General features: G+C 41.0%; 1 protein-coding gene and 1 long non-coding RNA gene across 2 annotated transcripts; one reads left to right on the top strand and one right to left on the bottom strand.

Annotated features, from left to right (window-relative positions):
- Window positions 1–8,554: 8,554 nt before the first annotated feature.
- On the top strand, window positions 8,555–19,370 carry LOC124288008. Its single transcript, XM_046724523.1, has 4 exons — window positions 8,555–8,632; window positions 11,523–11,648; window positions 17,341–17,451; window positions 19,202–19,370. Exons 1-4 carry the CDS (start codon window positions 8,577–8,579, stop codon window positions 19,281–19,283), a joined length of 375 nt encoding a protein of 124 aa, XP_046580479.1. The 5' UTR covers window positions 8,555–8,576; the 3' UTR covers window positions 19,284–19,370.
- Window positions 19,371–19,619: 249 nt separating this feature from the next.
- Window positions 19,620–19,993, bottom strand: LOC124288009. Its single transcript, XR_006901358.1, has 2 exons — window positions 19,787–19,993; window positions 19,620–19,702 (listed from the first exon to the last, which is right to left on the bottom strand). It is a non-coding gene; the product is annotated as an uncharacterized LOC124288009 (long non-coding RNA).
- Window positions 19,994–19,998: the final 5 nt, after the last annotated feature.

Below are 19,998 nucleotides of genomic sequence, written 5' to 3'. Positions count from 1 at the left end.
TGCACACATGTTCTCAAAGAGTTCAATAGTCCAAAAAGCTGTCTGCAAGCCGCCATTTTGGGAAGAGGGAGTGTTAATTGTTTCAAAATGTTTTGTATTATTCTAAAATTATGTATTGTTTGTCTTTTCATGAACCTGTAAATCACTATTTATGGAAATTATAGGTGTGTAATGAATGGCAATACTAAAGATCGAAGGGGAAACGCAGAAAATAGTATGTCATAGTGTATGACCTGCGCATGCGCACAAAATACAAAATTTGAGGTGCCTCCATATCTGAAATTATTTCAGACATGTTGTTTTATATGATGACCGATTTTGGTGCTTTTATCATCAAATGCACAATTCTTATGAAAAATTGATCTTAGCCGCTCCACTAGTTAGAGCATCTGTCCGGAGACCGGAAGGTCAGTGGTTAGAGCATCTGCCCGGAAACAGGAAGGTCAATGTTTCAGTCGTTAGAGCATCTGCCCGAAGAGGGGAAGGTCAATGGTCCAGGGGTCAGAGCATCTGCCCGGAGACAGGAAGGTCAATGTTTCAGTGGTTAGAGCATCTGCCCGAAGAGCGGAAGGTCAATGGTCCAGGGGTTAGAGCCTCTACCCGAAGAGCGGAAGGTCAGTGGTCCAGTGGTTAGAGCATCTGCCCGGAGAGGGGAAGGTCAATGGTCCAGTGGTTAGAGCATCTGCCCGGAGAGGGGAAGGTCAATAGTCCAGAGGTTAGAGCATCTGCCCTGAGACCGGAAGGTCAGTGTTTCAATGGTTAGAGCATCCACAAAAAGAGTGGAAGGTCAATGGTATAGGGGTCAGAGCATCTGCCCAGAGACAGGAAGGTCAATGTTTCAGTGGTTAGAGCATCTGCCAGAAGAGAAGGTCAGTGGTCCAGAGGTCAGAGCATCTGCCCGAAGAGGGAAAGGTCAATGGTCCAGGGGTCAGAGCATCTGCCCGGAGACAGGAAGGTCAATGTTTCAGTGGTTAGAGCATCTGCCAGAAGAGCGGAAGGTCAATGGTCCAGGGGTTAGAGCCTCTGCCCGAAGAGCGGAAGGTCAGTGGTCCAGTGGTTAGAGCATCTGCCCGGAGAGGGGAAGGTCAATGGTCCAGTGGTTAGAGCATCTGCCCGGAGAGGGGAAGGTCAATAGTCCAGAGGTTAGAGCATCTGCCCGGAGAGCGGAAGGTCAGTGTTTCAATGGTTAGAGCATCCACAAGAAGAGCGGAAGGTCAATGGTATAGGGGTCAGAGCATCTGCCCAGAGACAGGAAGGTCAATGTTTCAGTGGTTAGAGCATCTGCCAGAAGAGAAGGTCAGTGGTCCAGGGGTTAGAGCATCTACCCGGAGAAGGGCAGGTCAGTGGTCCTGGGGTTAGAGCATCTGCCTGGAGAGGGGAAGGTCAATGGTCCAGGGGTTAGAGCATCTGCCCAGAGACTGGAAGGCCAATGGTCCAGTGGTTAGAGCATCTACCCGGAGAGGGGAAGGTCAGTGGCGCAGGGATTAGAGCATCTGTCCGGAGACCGGAAGGTCAGTGTTTCGATGGTTAGAGCATCCACAAGAAGAGCGAAAGGTCAATAGTCCAGGGGTTAGAGCATCTGCCCGGAGACCTGAAGGTCAATGGTCCAGGGTTTAGAGCATCTGTTCGGAGACCGCTAGGTCAGTGTTTCAGTGGTTGGTGAGCGGAAGGTCAATGGTCCAGGGTTAGAGCATTTGCCTGGAGACCGGAAGGTCAATGGTCCAGTGGTTAGAGCATCTGTCCGGAGACCGGAAGGTCAATGGTCCAGTGGTTAGAGCATCTGTCCGGAGACCGGAAGGTCAATCGTCCAGTGTTAAAAAATCTCTCCTGAGAGCAGAAAGACGGTGGTTCGATCCCCTGGCCGTCTGACACCAAAATATATTAACAGATGGTACTTATTGTTACGTTGTCGGCATTGTGGGGAAACAAAGACAGGTCGGCTCGGAATCAATATACGCTGTCTGAGTGTCTGAGCAGTCACTCACGTAAGCACTCCCTCTCGCACGTCCCACCCTACGCCCCACCACCGCCCCAATGCACTTTGAAGTGCATTAATCCTGAACGCAATGTAAACCAAATTTCACCTCACCTTGGCAATAAAAATCGAATTTATTAATCAGAATATATAGAACGTCAACAGTGACAATTACTTTGAAGATCGCTTCAGAGACCTACACTGTCTCTCAGCAAGGCGGTAGTGTTGCTTAACTGTAAATCACTAAATATTTCCGGTGTTTTGTTGACAAAACCTGATATCAGTAGGGCATTGTGAATCACTCGTTTGTCAAACAGGCTTGTATCTAGTATGTGGGTCATTCCCCCCCCCCCCCCCTCCCACCTCATTCAAAGCTGCCTTACCAAATCGTCCTGATCGATGGTGTTAAGCCATAACATTTCAAAAGATTATTTTCATAGCATTGAAATGAAAAGAATTCGGTGAAGGAAATCCATTCAGACATTTGCAGCTGGGATCGCTGCACATGTTTTGCTCTGACTGGAAGGCAAATATATGTTCAATCTCATTAAAAGCAGAGTCTTTATTCCAAGACGATACCTCACTCGCGAGTAGAGAGTCGCGAGGGGTTTGACACTTAAGTCATGAACCGACATCACGGTGACTAGAGCCGCATCAGAAACCGACAGTCAAGTCATGAACCGACATCTCGGTGACTAGAGCCGCATCAGAGACCGACAGTCAAGTCATGGACCGACATCTCGGTGACTAGAGCCGCATCAGAGACCGACAGTCAAGTCATGAACCGACATCTCGGTGACTAGAGCCGCATCAGAGACCGACAGTCAAGTCATGAACCAACATCTCGGTGACTAGAGCTGCATCAGAGACCGACAGTCAAGTCACGAATCTGGGTGACTAGAGCCGCATCAGAGACCGACAGGCAAGTCATGAACCGACATCTCGGTGACTAGAGCCGCATCAGAGACCGACAGTCAAGTCATGAACCAACATCTCGGTGACTAGAGCTGCATCAGAGACCGACAGTCAAGTCATGAATCTGGGTGACTAGAGCCGCATCAGAGACCGACAGTCAAGTCATGAACCGACATCTCGGTGACTTGAGCTGCATCAGAGACCGACAGTCAAGTCACGAATCTGGGTGACTACAGCTAGGATGTCGAACTCCATCAAGCTCTCAGCTACAACCGTGGGTGTAGAAAGCTAGGACTAATAAATAAGTATTAATCAACGACCGAATGTCCTTGTGCCTCACGTACTGTACATGTAACATTTTAACGTGAGGGGCGGTGGGGTAGCCTAATGGGCGCTCGTCACGCCCAAGACCTGGGATCGTACAATGTGTGAAGCCCATTTCTGGTGTTCCCCGCCATGATATTGCTGGAATATTGCTAAAAGCGGCGTAAAACAATACTCACTCACTCACGTGATGGTCACGTTACAAACAAATCACTCAAGGTTGGGACTTCCTGCTTTGAAGTGCGCTGTGATTCCTTCATCACAAATATTGTACACTGAGCAGAGCTCGGCTTGAGATAATCACTTCTTGTTTGGCAGCTAAACAGCTATTCTTTTAAACAGGAACTCAATGTTTAAAGTAATTAAGGATGACGAATGGACACATTAAAAGAGCGCAATATTTCTTTCCTGCCTTATTAATCTACGTAACGCACATTAATCTATGTAACATGCATAAATCTATGTAACACGTATTAATCTATGTAACAAGCATTATTCTATGTAACAAGCATTATTCTATGTAACACGTACTATTCTATGTGACAAGCATTATTCTATGTAACACGTATTATTCTATGTAACAAGCATTAATCTATGTAACACGTATTATTCTATGTAACACGTATTATTCTATGTGACAAGCATTATTCTATGTAACACGTATTATTCTATGTAACAAGCATTATTCTAAACATGCATTCTATGTGTAACATGTAACGTACTATTCTATGTGACAAGCATTATTCTATGTAACACGTATTATTCTATGTAACAAGCATTATTCTATGTAACACGTATTATTCTATGTAACAAGTATTATTCTATGTAACACGTATTATTCTATGTAACACGTATTATTCTATGTAACACGCATTATTCTATGTAACACGTATTATTCTATGTAACACGTATTATTCTATGTAACAAGCATTAATCTATGTAACACGTATCATTCTATGTAACACGTACTATTCTATGTAACAAGCATTATTCTATGTAACACGTATTATTCTATGTGACAAGCATTATTCTATGTAACACGTATTGTTCTATGTGACAAGCATTATTCTATGTAACACGTATTATTCTATGTAACAAGCATTATTCTATGTAACACGTATTATTCTATGTAACAAGCATTATTCTATGTAACACGTATTATTCTATGTAACAAGCATTATTCTATGTAACAAGCACTATTCTATGTAACACGTATTATTCTATGCAACAAGCATTATTCTATGTAACAAGCAATGATTACCTGACCGTTATACTGCCTGCATTCAGGGATCCCTAATCAGAGTATTCTGACCTTGTTGGCAGGTATCACGTGCTTCGCTCTCTCACTTGTTCACTAAATGAGGTACTTCCATAACATGTTATGGAATACAGGCGGAAAAGTAAATTGTTTGGGAGATTTCAGTTTCAGTTCTTACACGCAACAGTCAACTATAACGTGTTTCCCATTACAGTTTTGAAGTTACTGATGTGTATCTCCTTGTAGTTTGGTTTCATCCTGCTTTGTGAGGTGGAGGTTAGGTTAGTTCTCAAACTGAAGGAAAGAATAGACATGCGTTTACTTGTTACATAACGAGTACAGTGTATTAACTGCTTTATGAATTCTCTATCTAAGCAGTCGTTGGTAACTTCAGTAGGACAAACTGATAAATTCCTTGGCAATGAAGTAGAGATACAAGTTATACAGTACAACCAGAAATTATTGAGAATTTAAGATTGTAATTCTTTTATTTTTTTCACTCATTACTCACGTATTAAATGTGAATATTAGCAGAACATAACTCCAGATTCAAAGACAGGTGAACAGTTAGTATTTTGTCAAGTCACCACGGGCAGCAATGCAGGCTTCAATGCGGCGGGGCATACTACTTAGAAAGTCGTGGTCCATGCTGTCCCAATATCGGACCACCTCTTCTTTCATTTCAGCAATATTTGTCAGATTTGTCTTATTGACACTTTCCTTCATAGTCCCCAAACATTTTCTATTGGATTTAGGTCAGGGCTATAGCTTGGCCAATCTAATAATGTCATATTTTGGGTCCGAAACCAGGCCTGTGAATGCTGTGAACGATGTTGTGGGTCGTTGTCCTGCTGGAAAATCCAAAACTTTCCATAGAACACGTGAGCAGATGGAAGTAAATGTCCCTCGAGAATATCTGTGTACCGCTCACTGTTCATATTCCCTTCAAATACACAGAGGGGCGTTGCCCCTAACACAGATATGCCACCCCACACGTTAAATTTCGGACTGTACTTTGGGCGCTGATACAAAGGTTTTTCAGTTTGTTTGGTCCAGAATTTCAGTGTATTAGGAAACAGCCACACAGAACTTTCATCTGAGAAAATCACATTGTCCCAGTTAAAATGTCTATACTGTAAGCACCAGTTCAACCTTCGCTCCTTTTTTCAGGTTTCCTGATCAGTGATGGAATTCCTCGACTTTTCTGCCAACCCATTGCATGCAGCTCAGTTCTAATTGTCTCCTTACAGACAGCCACAGTTGCTCTATCAATCATATCCAGCCTTAAGTTTTCTAAACTCCTTCGTTTGTTTTAGAAACAAGAATACCAAGCCGCCTCCTGTCACCGACAGTCAATTTTCTGGGCCTACCTGCGCCTCCCTGGTGCTCAATGTCATATCCATTTGCAATATTTTTCAAAACACGATAAACAGTGTCAAAGGGATGCCTGTTCTACTTGAAATCACTTTATCTGATCTAATGTCCTTGTTATAATACTCTAAAATCAACTTCCTCTTCTCTAAATCATCCATACTGAGGATCACTGAAAATGTCGTCTGCTAGCAAGTAAACAAAGTGGGATAACTCTTCACAAACTAATGAAAAAGGATTAACGGAGTTGTCTCTCTTGAATGAAACCAAGCACTTGATAGCTCGTCAAGGTTGTTTATACTAGAAATCCAATTAAACATATTCCTAAAATTCTCCATAATTTCTGGTCATACTATACATGTATATAGTTCGGTTATGAGCCAGTAGCTACGGAAGCGCTGAAGGGACCTCATGAAATATAATTTATCTTGAGCGCACAAGTTAGTATATTGAGCGCACAAGTTAGTATCTTGAGCGCACAAGTTAATATCTTGAGCGCACAAGTTAGTTATCTTGAGCGCACAAGTTAATATATTGAGCGCACAAGTTAGTATCTTGAGCGCACACGTTAGTATGTTGAGCGCTCAACTTAGTATATATTGAGATACACTGCTTCATAAGCAGTTCATGTGGAAGCAAGGAGGAGCGGAAACGCGAGCTGATTCATGCTTATTTCTGTCTTGGGTTCCAATACAAACACATAACACATCTTCTTGTCAAAAATCATGGTATAGTATAGTACGCCACTCGAAGCCTATTCTGAGGTGTATGTCCCTCTTTCGCACCAGATACCAGATTTGCTGATGTTACAGTGAGTGAGTGAGTACGGTTTACACCGCTTTTAGCAATATTCCAACAATATCACGGTGGGGAACACGAGAAATGGGCTGCACACATTGTACCCATGTGGGGAATCAAACCCAGGCGTGACGAGCGGACGCTTTAACCACGAGGCTACCCCACCAACCCGCTGATGTTACATACTTTATTGCGGACAACTTCGACCATCTGAACAAAGCCATGGTTATCGTTGATACATCAAAAATGTATCCAATGCGGTTTAATCGTGAAACAGGATACTGTACGGTCGTTGTTGGACCAGATGGTGTTGAATTTCGCTCAGGACACTGTCTTCATCGACGTGTTTATTCTTCAACTTCCTGTGTTGTTAAAACATGTTAAATAAACTACAACACACATACGTATACATAAGGGATTGAAACGGGGAACACGGTATTTTAGTAAGAAATAAAGTCGGAATATATGCTATACGTCATATTTATATGATATTGTACAAACTGTACATATTGTTAAACTGCCATTGTACCCACGTTAGGAAACATTACTGATACAGGCAAACCAAGACTATAGACTATAGTTCCCTGAAAGCGGTCGACTATACTTCCAATACATCGGACATCAGTTTTATAATTAAGATAATTAAGTATAACACTCAATGTTTACATATTTCATGGTCATGTAATACTATATATACATAATAAAGCCGTAGCACAAAACAAGTTATCCAAGCTTTACGCTAGTGTTCATAATACTATGTACCAATAGAAGAATTAAGTAAAACCACTATTCATCCCTGCAATAAACTCCTACTCATGTTTATGTTTTAATTCTTATTATGACATTACACATACCTGAGCCTGCTTTATGTAATAAAGCAAAAAGTGGTAAATCAGACACAAAGAATAGTATTGACAAGCAAAAAGACGATGAACGTTTACATGTTCATGATACAATTGCATACTGATACATAGTCTCATCATAAACACCTATAGTTAACTCCGACTTTGCATCGTTTGAAATCTTCCAAAAAGGATATAAGTTTGTACATTTTAGCCAGCATCAAGCAAATGTGCGTTCCATTAATGCCATTAGATGCTAAACACGAAGTTGAGCGCTCAAGATATTAACATGTGCGCTCAAGATATTAACTTGTGCTCAAGATACTAACTTGTGCGCTCAAGATACTAACTTGTTCAAGATATTAACTTGCGCTCAAGATATTAACTTGTGCGCTCAAGATACTAACTTGTGCGCTCAAGATAACTTGTGCGCTCAAGATATTAACTAACATGTGCGCTCAAGATAAGTAACTTGTGCGCTCAAGATATTAACTTGTCAAGATACTAACTTGTGCTCAAGATAATTTTAAAACACATAAAGATTAACTTGTGCGCTCATACTAACTTGTGCGCTCAAGATACTAACTTGTTGTGCTCAAGATATTAACTTGTGCGCTCAAGATACAAGATAACTAACTTGAGCGCTCAAGATATTAACTTGTGCGCTCAAGATAATTTTTAAACACATAAAATTAACTTCGATTCGGAGACAAAATATGTGAACGTCTCTGCGGACTTATAAAGGCCACACAGGAAAGATTGTGAAATGTTAGTCTGTCTCACAGTCCCTGAACCGCATTATTTTCACATCCAAACAGCCCTTTCTGTAATGTTAAAGCCTCAAATGAAGCAAGTCTAGATTTCCTCAGGTTCTGAATCTCACAACTCACTATGGCAACTTTTCAATTTGAATTATTTGTTTCTGTCAAACTAATGTATTCAGAGACTAAGCGTTAGTCTACATGTCCGCAACTCTTCTATGCGCATGAACGACTTCGTTTGACGAGAGGAGCGTGACGTAATTGTTTACAACAGCGTCATAACGTTATGACGTCACAGTGCAGTGTCGGCATCACTACCCCTCATAACAACTATGGCTTCCTCATCGAGCAGTCACGAAAGCGTTAGCACCTTTGCAACAGATGAAAGGTAATGTAGATTTTAATAATCCTTCGTTTGTTTTCTTGTCAGAACATAACTGATGATCTCATTTCAAATGTACTACTAATGAAAGAAAAATTGGAAGAATCCAGTTATATTTTTGTCCCTGTGGCACCATATATACTGGGACTCTCTATTATCGCGGGCTCTCTATTATCGCGGCACGCAAAAACATCGGGAAAGCAGAAACACCAAGACCCGCATCGGCTGTTTACATATGCAAATTACGTAAAATATATTCATCGCTCTTGAAAAAGTCATTTATTTCATTGGAATGTTATGTGTAATCGGAGAAATATTAAAGTATTCATCTTTTCAATAAGTTCTAGAACATTTTGAAACTAGTATGACCCCTACTGCCCTTACATCTAGCATGAATCAAAACTTACTTCATCAAAAGCAATCCTGCGACAACTATAAGGTCATTTGCATATTTTCCGTGCTAAAAATATAACAGGAAGTGACGTATTATGCAACTTCACTCTGCACACGGCAGCAACTTGTTATGGTACGTTTTAAGCCGGAAAAACAATATTTTGTAACGTTATTGTTACCTTGTATCCAAATGAATAGAAGTTTCTGATGTTTGGGTTAAAAGCATGATGATATTACTAATGTGAATGAAATTCCTAAATATTTTTTAATGATCAAACTATTTAGATTCGTTACTTGTCTTAGTAAACGTTTCACAGTGTCATCTGCTTGTACCGCGTGCCATAGTAAGAAAGTAGCAATACCGCGATAATAGAGAGTTGCTTCAATTTCTTGGTCAAACGAGACAATCGGAATTGCCGCAATGGTATTAAACGAGTTGCGAACATGTGTCACATTATTTGTGACAGAAATGAAGATTAAAGATCAGTCAACTGAAAATATAAATGCTAAATGTCAGTAGCCGTTCATAACCCCGATGGCGACAACATTAACTACCACGATAATAGAAGGTCCCATGATACATGCAAAAGTGTTTAGTTAGTAAACAAAGAGTCACAATGAATGGAGGAGATTGTCTAGCTGTGGCGAAGAGTTTCAAAAAAGAGATAATATACATGCTAAACAATATCACAGCTGTGATGACATTCTCATTGCAACAATGACATCTTTTGCCAACTATTTACAAGTTTTAAAAAATTGCTGGAGAGAATTGGTAATTCCATGAATCATGATAGCCAGTTGAATTACTGAATTCGCGCGTGTACGCGTATCAATAAGGAAGCTGGGTTTGGCAGTATATTGTTACGGAAACCGCCAAAGTAGGGACGCAAATACTGCCGTTTGACTCTTATTTCGCATTGTGGTCGACAGGTCTGTGAAGTTATTCATGAAAATTAACTACGTTTTTGCTTTTATGAAGGTATTAACATAAAAAGCATTTTGTAAAAATAAGTTTCTGGGTAAAAAACGTAACTATTCGGATATATTCTCTATGTGAAATGAATGTGTAGTCCATGATTGCTAAAGGCAATCTGCTGTTTTTGTTCTCGATATACTCTGTCTCCCAGGTCCAAGAAAATAAACCAAATAGTTCTCCTCAAGACAAGACTAATTTGTCAAGATTGCCTCAATTCTTGATACTGAAATTAAGGTTCATTTGGATTATTTAAAAAGATTTTAAGGGAATAAGATAAGTATATTTCTTGGACTAAATATAAGTCTATCCTCGATAGAGTGCGTGAGTGCAGCTGACAGACCGACTGACATCTCATCTGTCTAGCTTGTTTGTACGACCTTATTTTAGATGAATTAACCATCCCAAAACACTCGAGTGTGGTAACCTATTTATCATACAATGTCATTTTTGCTTTATAATTTTAAAAAATGCGATTTCAAATGCCACAAATGGATGAATGTCTATGACGTCACAAATATGTGCGGAGTAATACGTTACGTCACAAGCCCGGTGACATAATTTTCTCCTGATCACTCAGCGCTCATCTAGTTCCCAGTAAACTTTTATGCTAAAGAACGTATTGTTGTCAACAAATCTAAGTAAAACCAAACTCACGTGGAACTTCAGAAACCTTCAATTAACCTTTTGAACAACCAAATACGCTTTAATGTTAGCGTGACACTGTGCATCGTTCTCTCGCTAACACTGACAGTCGGTCGGGGAACTGATGTTGGTATATTCGTAAGCCTATGAATTTCTATCTTCGCTTTGTAATCTACTCCATCTATCAAAACCAGGCATGAATTTTCTGGGATCAAAGCACTGACAGTACCGTAACCACGGCCGTCAATCCGGACACGACCGCCGACCCTTGACGCCATGTTATTTAACACTGTGAAAGTAGTCACTGAAATTTGCATATGACCTCTCTAATTTGCATCGATATCCGTATATGACCCCAACGGATACCTAAAATATCCGTTGGCTTTATCCTGCCGAGAACACTATCCATTGTATGATAAATATAGATATGTTTTGTAATATGTTATCAGTAAGACCAAGGAGTGGTTGAATAATGATTCGGAAATCGGCGCTCCGTTGTTCAAGACCATATCAACGCTACGACGGTCCCATGTTAACCCCCTTGAAGCCTATTTTGAAAGGTCATTTGAGCACTTGAGCTTTGTGTAAAATAATAGTGGCTGGTATCAAGAAACAGGAAATCTCCCCCCAGAATTCGAAACTGTGAAGTGTATTTGTGTGAGTGGGATATTTTGATTTTTATTGGGCTTCAAAGTAAAGGTTGAAGGGGAAGGACATATATGTCCCTGTGGCACCCAGGGGGTTAAAGCATGGTACCGCAGTTAGGATCACTTTACTTGTAGCTTTGTGCAGCGGGGCCCAGGAATTAGAGTAAGGCTTAGCATGAACGTTACACTTTACCTGAGTTTCCTCCACTCTCTCTACGTCACGTACGTCTTGTTCCAGCGACTACGAAGACTACGTGTACGACCGGAGTCGGGCCCGTACACGTAAAGAGGACTCGTGGAGGAGGCGGTACCGGAGGAGAATGAGAGAACAGGGCTTCAGTAGTCCCGAGTCGGTGGAGAGAAGGTATGGTATCGTCACACCACTTACAGCAACTTAAGGAGCAGCCGAGATAATTTGACGTAAAAGCAAAACCTTCCGTGATTACGTCTACGTAGCCGCAGTTATTACCCACGAGGTCAACGTATGGGTATAAGCTGGGCCCCGTCTCGCATATAATGTTATGTCATGTTCCATTGGTTGCTATTTTTAGACGGCCGCGCTGTCCTTCATCGGAAGACGTCCAAAACATATTTTGTATCGTTTTCAAAAATCGGTCATGCAGGCGCTTGAAAGATCTTTGGAAATATAAATTGTTCTTATTTTCTGGAAACTTCTTTTTCAAAATTCTTACTTTCTGTTATTGTACATATTTGATATCAATATTCACGAAAAATAATAGTAAACCAAAGACGTATCCTTGAGTAAACGTAAATATTCGTTTTATTTGCGTGAAAGGATCGTCGCTTTTCAAATACATACCCTAATTCCCTATGCGACAAAGATTTTTATTATATGCTTGTCAGAAAACTGTGAGCGAATAAAATCATCACTGATGTATGAACGACACAAATATGCAGGTAATTTATACATGTGGACATCGGTCGAGCCACGCATACAAATTAAATCTCGTATTGCAAATATTCTAAACTTTCCTCGCGGATGACGTTAGAAAGGTATGTGTGTCTTAGAGTGGGTAGGTGTGCAAACACTGGCACAAAATCAGTAGTAAGGCGGAAAATGAATTTATAATATTTTGTGGCGATATATAAGTATTGAATTATTCACTTAGAAAATGCTGAATGTGTCCTGGAGACACTTTAGTACAGCAACAAGAAAACTTTTGATGTGATGCATCAACACCTCGGCAAACTCTTTGTTCATCAATTTTCACCAAATATTAAATCAACATGGGTAGGCTTTTTAAGCAATATGGTCTTGTCATCAATACAAAGTGGTTATATGAAATTGAGCAATATAGATAAGGTGTGAAAACGAAGGCGGAGCAAACTCTACTTGTTTAAAATGTAAACAAATCATCACAATTCAGATCTTACACTGCGTAGTTTATAGATTTATGAACGTTTGATAATTAGTTGGTTTGAACATACTTGTAATAGGAAATTGACAATGTTAGTGTTGTATGCACAATCTCGTACCTTTAGACAAGTGTCAGCAGATCTAAATGTATTCTACATCTGAACATAAAGTTATAGTTGGAGGACCGTAGATCCAATGCAACGTTCACTTTTCAGATCCTATGAAACTGCGTCACAAAATACTTCCGCATCCAGTGGTATTATTTTCAGTAATTTCATTACATTTGAAGATATGGCTAGTACTCTATTAATAATGATGCAAAATTAGTCAAAATACATCTACACTAACAGGAGAATATGGGAATCTAAGAACTAAATTATATATCAGATAGGGCCATCCAAATCGCTATTACGTGCTTTCTCATGTAGTACTTTGTCATATTTTCTTATGAATTGTGCAACTATCAAAACATATCCGGTCACATTGTGGAACTTGTACTAGCATAGTTTGGTTCATGGTGAACAAACCATAACGATAATATAGCGTCCATATCCACAACAAATTCTCTCCAAGTATTCTGAGTTACATTGACCTAGTGTTAAGCATGTGGGAGTTATGACCCCTTATCTTTATACGTGTATGGCCTCTCTGTCGTCGTTTGACGTCATAGAACAAAATCCTTTTTCGACATTTATTGCGAGTTATTTTTGAGATTGAGCGTATAACGTTATGCATAAGCACACACATCCAATTCATATATACTTATGTCGTTCAGATATCAGGCTGTATTTTCTTCGCTCACACTTTCGGTAACGATGCCAAATAAAAAAAATTCGTAGCACACTGCTTTCATCAATACACAATCAAAAGCGGAGATGGTGCACCTTTAGAATACAGCACCACAACTTTTCGTGAGGACGATCTCTGCCGTAGGTCACATGTCATTAAGACAAGCAACTAGTTTGTGAGAACCCGTCGGACGCGAACCCGCGACCTTCGGATTGTTAGCTCGACAGCTAACCGACTGAGCTACGTCCACACTGTTGCACACTGTGCAAATTTATCGAGTCATTCCTGTGATGTCACGGAAATGAACGGAAAGAGTCGAATAGGTCACGGACAATTACGAATGCTACGGGTAGACTTGGTGTCGTGCGATTATATTCTACGGACAGTTGCCGACTGGATCCGATGCCATTTGGCACACTCGTCCCATTCCGTAATATTCAAATTAACGTGTGGCGTGGAATGAGCCGATATGCCTCAAACGGAAAAGGGTTGTTGACGTCAGGCGTCAGACGTAGATTTCACAGTGTATGCATGAATGACGCGCTTTTATATAAATCTGTGATTTTGTGACAGAAAAGTGATGTAGGGAACACTGTAAGGATAATGTGGATCGCAAAAAGGAACGAGGGAGACATGAGCATGTGTAGTGACGGCACGAGGGTGAGTTAGCCTTCGAATCATTACTTTACAAAATTTATGTTGCGTGTGAAAGAGGCTACAGTGCAAATTCCAGGCCAATTTCCATTAGCCCAAAATTTCTACATTAACCCATTTCATAATATACTTTCGACGTTTTTGGTTTCCCGTTTTTGTGTGAAAAAAAAGTATTAAAATGCAAAAAGGAAAAACATCAAATGGTACTCACGTATTACACCGGACATGTACCTACTATATTGGATTAGGTCCCTAACCCTAACCCTAAACCCTAAACCCTCAGCCCTAACCCTAACCCTAACCCCTTGAAATAATCCTAATAAATAGAATGCATTGACCGAACCACCGGACATGTACCTACTATATTGCATTAGGTCCCCAACCCTAACCCTAACCCTAACCCTAACCCTAGCCCTAGCCCTAGCCCTAGCCCTAGCCCCAGCCCTAGCCCTAGCCCTAGCCCTAACCCTAACCCTAACCCTAACCCCTTGAATTAATCCTAATAAATAGAATGCATTGACAGAACCGGCACAAACACGACTGGCGTGTCTAGTGTAATGCATTATTACCGCTTCGAAATAAAAAATACTAATAAAACACTTTTCTATGTAAGGGTGCAACTTACTGAATGACAAAAATATATATGTAAATTTAAAAAATGAGAAAAAAACAAAATACACAACACTTAACACCCCAGCAGCCCGTAATACAAATAAATATGAGCGGATTAGTGAAAAAAGAAAATATTTCAAACTGGTGCTTGCACCACGTATGGGTAGTTGCATACTAATCTCGTACGTCACACGAGCGTCGTATTGCGTTGACCTGTGTCGTAACGACTTGACCTGAGATTCTAACGATTTGATTGGATAACCGATGACCTCTCAACTAGGTCACATTCTGACGTAACAATTTCTTCATTCATAACAAACACGTGAATTCATTCATTCTACAACTTAAATGCATTGTGGGAATGTAAACATCGCGAACGTTGCCGTGTCGCTGTTTAACTGTGAGTCGAACTGAGACATTATATCCGTCGAAAAACATAAACGCAATGTTTCCACCAGTGATGTTAGCCGAATGAAGCAACTGCAAACCAAGAAACGGGGTGCTACGGAGTAGTTTATTGTAGCAGGCTGTACGAGGCGATGACAACTGACATGCATCGTGATGTCGGTTACCAAGGCAGTGACGTCATTACAGTGTGACGTCATGCAAATATTGTACTACCGTACAAAACTCTTCCGCAACCTCTTTATGAAACCGGTTTCGGTTTGAAACCAAAAACATAACAAAATTACGCTATTTTGTCAATTTACTGCATGTAAGACGAAAATACCACACTCGGTCTCATTACATACGAATTATACGAAACGAGTGTCCTTCCTGTGGTATCTGACCTTTCGCTCTATCAGATACCACAGGAAGGACACTCGTTTCGTATAATTCGTATGTAATGAGACCCAGTGTAGTATTCTCTATGTACGCAGTGATCAGCCAAGCTTATTTGTTTCCCTTGTTGACAAGAGATGAGGGAATATGGGTCCACAGGGGAGTGTCTGTTGTATATCCCCCTCTCGGCATCAAGGGGGATATGGAGCAATCGAAACTGTGTCCAACCTTGTAGTCAGCTTGGTATATTGAGAAAAGATCATCGGGGCTGACTTTCGCAAAGGGGGGAAATCATCGGAGAAAGTTCTCCTTTTTGTACGCTCAGTCATTTAAAGTAATACCATTCATTCTTCCCCCATGTAAAGTGTGAAGAAGTACAGCCCAGTTTTGCACTGTACTATTATAGTAAACTCCCTAGATGTCGCGATTTCCTATTGTGTCAAAAATGGCGACATTTGCGATGAAGCCTATTTTGAAATGTTATTTTAAGCACTTTACCTTTGTCTAAGATAATAGTGGATGGTATCAAGAAACAAAAAATTTCCCGCAGAATTCGAAACTGTGAAGTATATTTGTGTGCGTAATATCTTTAGAATATTATTGGACTTCTAAGTGAGGGTTGAAGAGGAAGGACATAGTTATATGTGGGTATATGTCCCTGTGGCACCCAGGGGGTTAAAGCGCGAAGACAAACCAAGAAACGGGAGGGGCTGTTACGGAGTTAGTTGTACCGTGGGAGAGTGTACTAGGCAATGACAGTGAGTGAGTTCAGTTTTACGCCGCACTCGGCAATATTCCAGCTATATGGCGGTGGTCTGTAAATAATCGAGTCTGGACCAGACAATCCAGTGATGAGCATCGATCTGCGCAATTGGGAACCGATGACATGGGTCAACCAAGTCAGCGAGCCTGACCACCCGATCCCGTTAATCGCCTCTTACGACAAGCATAGTCGCCTTTTGTGGCAAGCATGGGTTGCTGAAGACCTATTCTACCCCGGATCTTCACGGGCCCTAGGCAATGACAACTGACATGCATCGTGACGTCAGTTACCGAGGGTACGTTTGATTGCGAGGGAACAGGCGAGAATGGCGACGTAATGCAAAAAGTGTACTGTATCGCCGAGTTGATCTTTTAGCGAATTATCTTTAGATACTCATTTACAGACTGAGGACTGTTGAAGTTTTAACTCTTCAGGCGAAGCTGTCTTCAAGTCGCGATAGGTCGGTTTCAGCAAGTGGAAGGAAACTTATCGTTAATTAAAGAGCGGGGTGTTTCCCAATGTAGGAATGGATGGTCGTGACAGCATTTAAAATTTTCAAAATCGAAATTAACTTAACAGTTTCCTTCCGTGATTTGAGACTTACACAGCCACTGTTCTAAGGGGCCTCAACAAATCCACTCTCGCAAGTATAGGTAAAATGAGCTAAAATAGGAGAGTAACAGTAATTTGAAATTCGAATTTTGATGATTTTATTTCCCTGGACCTAGTTGTTTCAAACTTTAATGAAGCATTGAGACACCACTCTGACATACTAGTATTTGATCCAGAAGAAGCCCTACAATATCTAAGAAATACACTATACATGGGGGTAGATCGAACTGTATTTCTTTTCTAAGATGCCAAATTTAATACACACAGGAATTAATCCAGGAAACAAACTAGTGACGTCAAAATTGTGTGACGTAATGCAAAAAAAGTGTACTGATGAACTACTGTCGGCGCCTTTGATCTTTTAGCGATGCATCTTAGAATAGTATACAAACCTCAAATTTGGATACTTTTCATTATTTTACGTGGAGCGCTCCCAATAACAAAAAAACCCGCTTTTCTTTCCAGGTCCCTCAGCCCCTTCAGAGGAAAGAAATTCACCAAAAAGAAGCATTCTAAAAAGTCGAAGAAGTCCGCATTTAAAAAACACGACAGCGAACCCAAACCAAGCAGTGAAATGTAAGTGAAATCACCAAAGTCCCACCTGGGCGAAAACGGAAGTAAATGTCTGTTCCTGTTAGATGAGCACATCGTCAGATGTCAGCGTGTATTCGTGAAGCTAGGTGGATGTTACATGTTCCAATTAATTTGCAACATTTCAAGTCTGTTAGTGTTCTTTTATCTGGACTTTGTGATCATTTCATGTAGCTTAGGTTGTGAAGAGGAAATGTTTTTCGGGTGGTGTTACCCATAGGCGCCCGACTCTGATATATCTATAAGTATGACCTATATGTATAATATATACACTTATATCTTATACATATAGGTCATACTTATAAATATGTCAGAGTCGGGCGCCTATGGTGTTACCAATCAATACAGAGAACTCCTGCGCCATATTGTATAAGACATTTGGGGATTCTAACCGGGCTTGTCTTGCAAGTTATCAGGGAGACTATATAAGTAGATTATCCCTGATGTTATGTAGCCTCTAACCCGTCATGAACTCTTTGGGTTTGGGTGGCCTGGTGGGTGGTGAAGACACATCTGACACTTAAGTGAATGTGGAATTCGTTCAGGTAAATATTGCTTGCAGTTAGCAGAAAATCGGACTTATTGCTCGTGGGTTAGTGGTGGTTGTTTTGAGATGGTGTGGATTTCTCACATCTCTGTCCTTGCTGGGTTGGTGGACTAGCAGCTCTAAGAGTTGTAACCAACAAAAAGGCTTAACTCAATACCCAAACTCTCAATAAATGGCAGAAAGCATCGTTCCTGAACACAGGAAACACAAGGCTGGACTTGTTCATGGTAACACCAACAAGCACAGATGTGATGCGGAAAACCAAGGAGTATTGGATTATGGCATGCACAAGGGATGCAACTCTGCATGCACTGTCCAAAATCTTTGGCGCATGTGTATTAAAGTTAGTTAATAGGTTATGGGATCTTCCCATCGCCAGTAGTTTAGGAGTGGGTAGACACTCTTTCTGTGGGTTACCTCTGAAAAATTGCACATGTTATGGGTGTAACATTGGCTGGTGTTGTGAAACATGACAAAATGTAATTGAAAAGGTGGTCAAATGAGTGAGTGAGTTTAGTTTTACACCGCACTCAGCAATATTCCAGCTATATGGCTGAGGTTTATAAAAATCGAGTCAGGACCAGACAATCCAGTGATCAACAGCATGAGCATCGATCTGCGCAATTGGGTACCGATGACGTGTCAACCAAGTCAGCGAGCCTGACCACCCGATCTCGTTCGTCGCCTCTAACGACAAGCATAGTCGCCTTTTGTGGCAAGCATGGGTTGCTGAAGACCTATTCTACCCCAGATATTCACGGGTCAGGTGGTCAAATGAGCCCTACTCTCTCTACTGAGTAGGTGGGAACCTTCCTACTGTACGAGTGAGTGAGTGAGTGAGTTTAGTCTTGCACCGCTTTTCGCAATATTCCACCAATATCATGGTGGGTGACACCTCAAATGGGCTTTACACATTTTACCCATGTGATGAATCGAACCCGGTCTTCAGCATGATGAGCAAACGCTTTAACCACTAGGCTACCCCACTGCTCCCCCTACTGCATGACATTAAAGCAGAGTGTAAGGTAGATAACATAAGCACAGAACCAATTCACCAGTGACAGAGGAACCTAGGGCAAAAACACATTCAAAACATACTGAGTGCGCTTTCTTCCTGAGTGACCTGATTGTATGCCAGAATGCTTACAACAAGGTTAAAAACTTAAATGGATTTTTCATATTTTTCAGGAAGGTTGTGACAAACAAGACACGTGGTGGTCACAAGACACCCAGCTCCTGTCCAAACGTTGGAACATCCACCATGAAATGATCCGGAAACGAAAACCACATGTCTTTCAAGGCGCTCAGGGCCTATTTTTGTATATACTGATCTTGTAATAAATGACTTTGAAAATAAGATGGATGTGTTTGTTTTCTATGAAAACAATTTTGTCCCCGTCACTTTCTGTGATAGGGTGAGTAGGTTGGGTTTAACACTGCTGCGAACAACTCTCCAGTAACATCAAGGTGCCTCAGCTGAACGTGGGAGGAGAGCAGCAGGAAGTTATTACATCTACAAGTCTGGTGAAACCAACAAAAGCATTGTGCTAACTAACCTTGAACATAAGATCAGAAAAACAGGAAACATTTCAAACACAAAAGCTGGTGATTTGATTGACTTTTATGTATATTCTGTAGATGTTGGTAGTTCAGAATCAAATAGTTCTGAAACAATTCTGAAGTAATTCCCTGGTTGTCCAGTGAGTGAGTGAGTGAGTGAGAGAGTTAATATTTAACGTCACATCGGCAATATTGCAGCCATATCGTGACGACCTGGTTGTCCAGACTTGTACAATAAAAACCTGCCATCACATTGGACTTACAACCGACATAAGGTCATTGAGAACATGTCTTGGAATGTCTACCGGACACGGTGGCCTGTCATGGGCCCTAGAGTATCCAGACACCTCACCCCAACACATGGTCATGTAGACTTTGTACTTGACTTGCTGTCTACAGGGCGTGGTGGCCTGTCATGGGCCCTA

The sequence above is a fragment of the Haliotis rubra genome, unplaced genomic scaffold (assembly GCF_003918875.1).
Source record: "Haliotis rubra isolate DU_JTF1 unplaced genomic scaffold, ASM391887v1 Scf41, whole genome shotgun sequence".
NCBI lineage: Eukaryota > Metazoa > Mollusca > Gastropoda > Lepetellida > Haliotidae > Haliotis > Haliotis rubra.
Note: the sequence above shows the minus strand (reverse complement) of the source record. Positions and strands in the feature narration are given on the sequence as shown.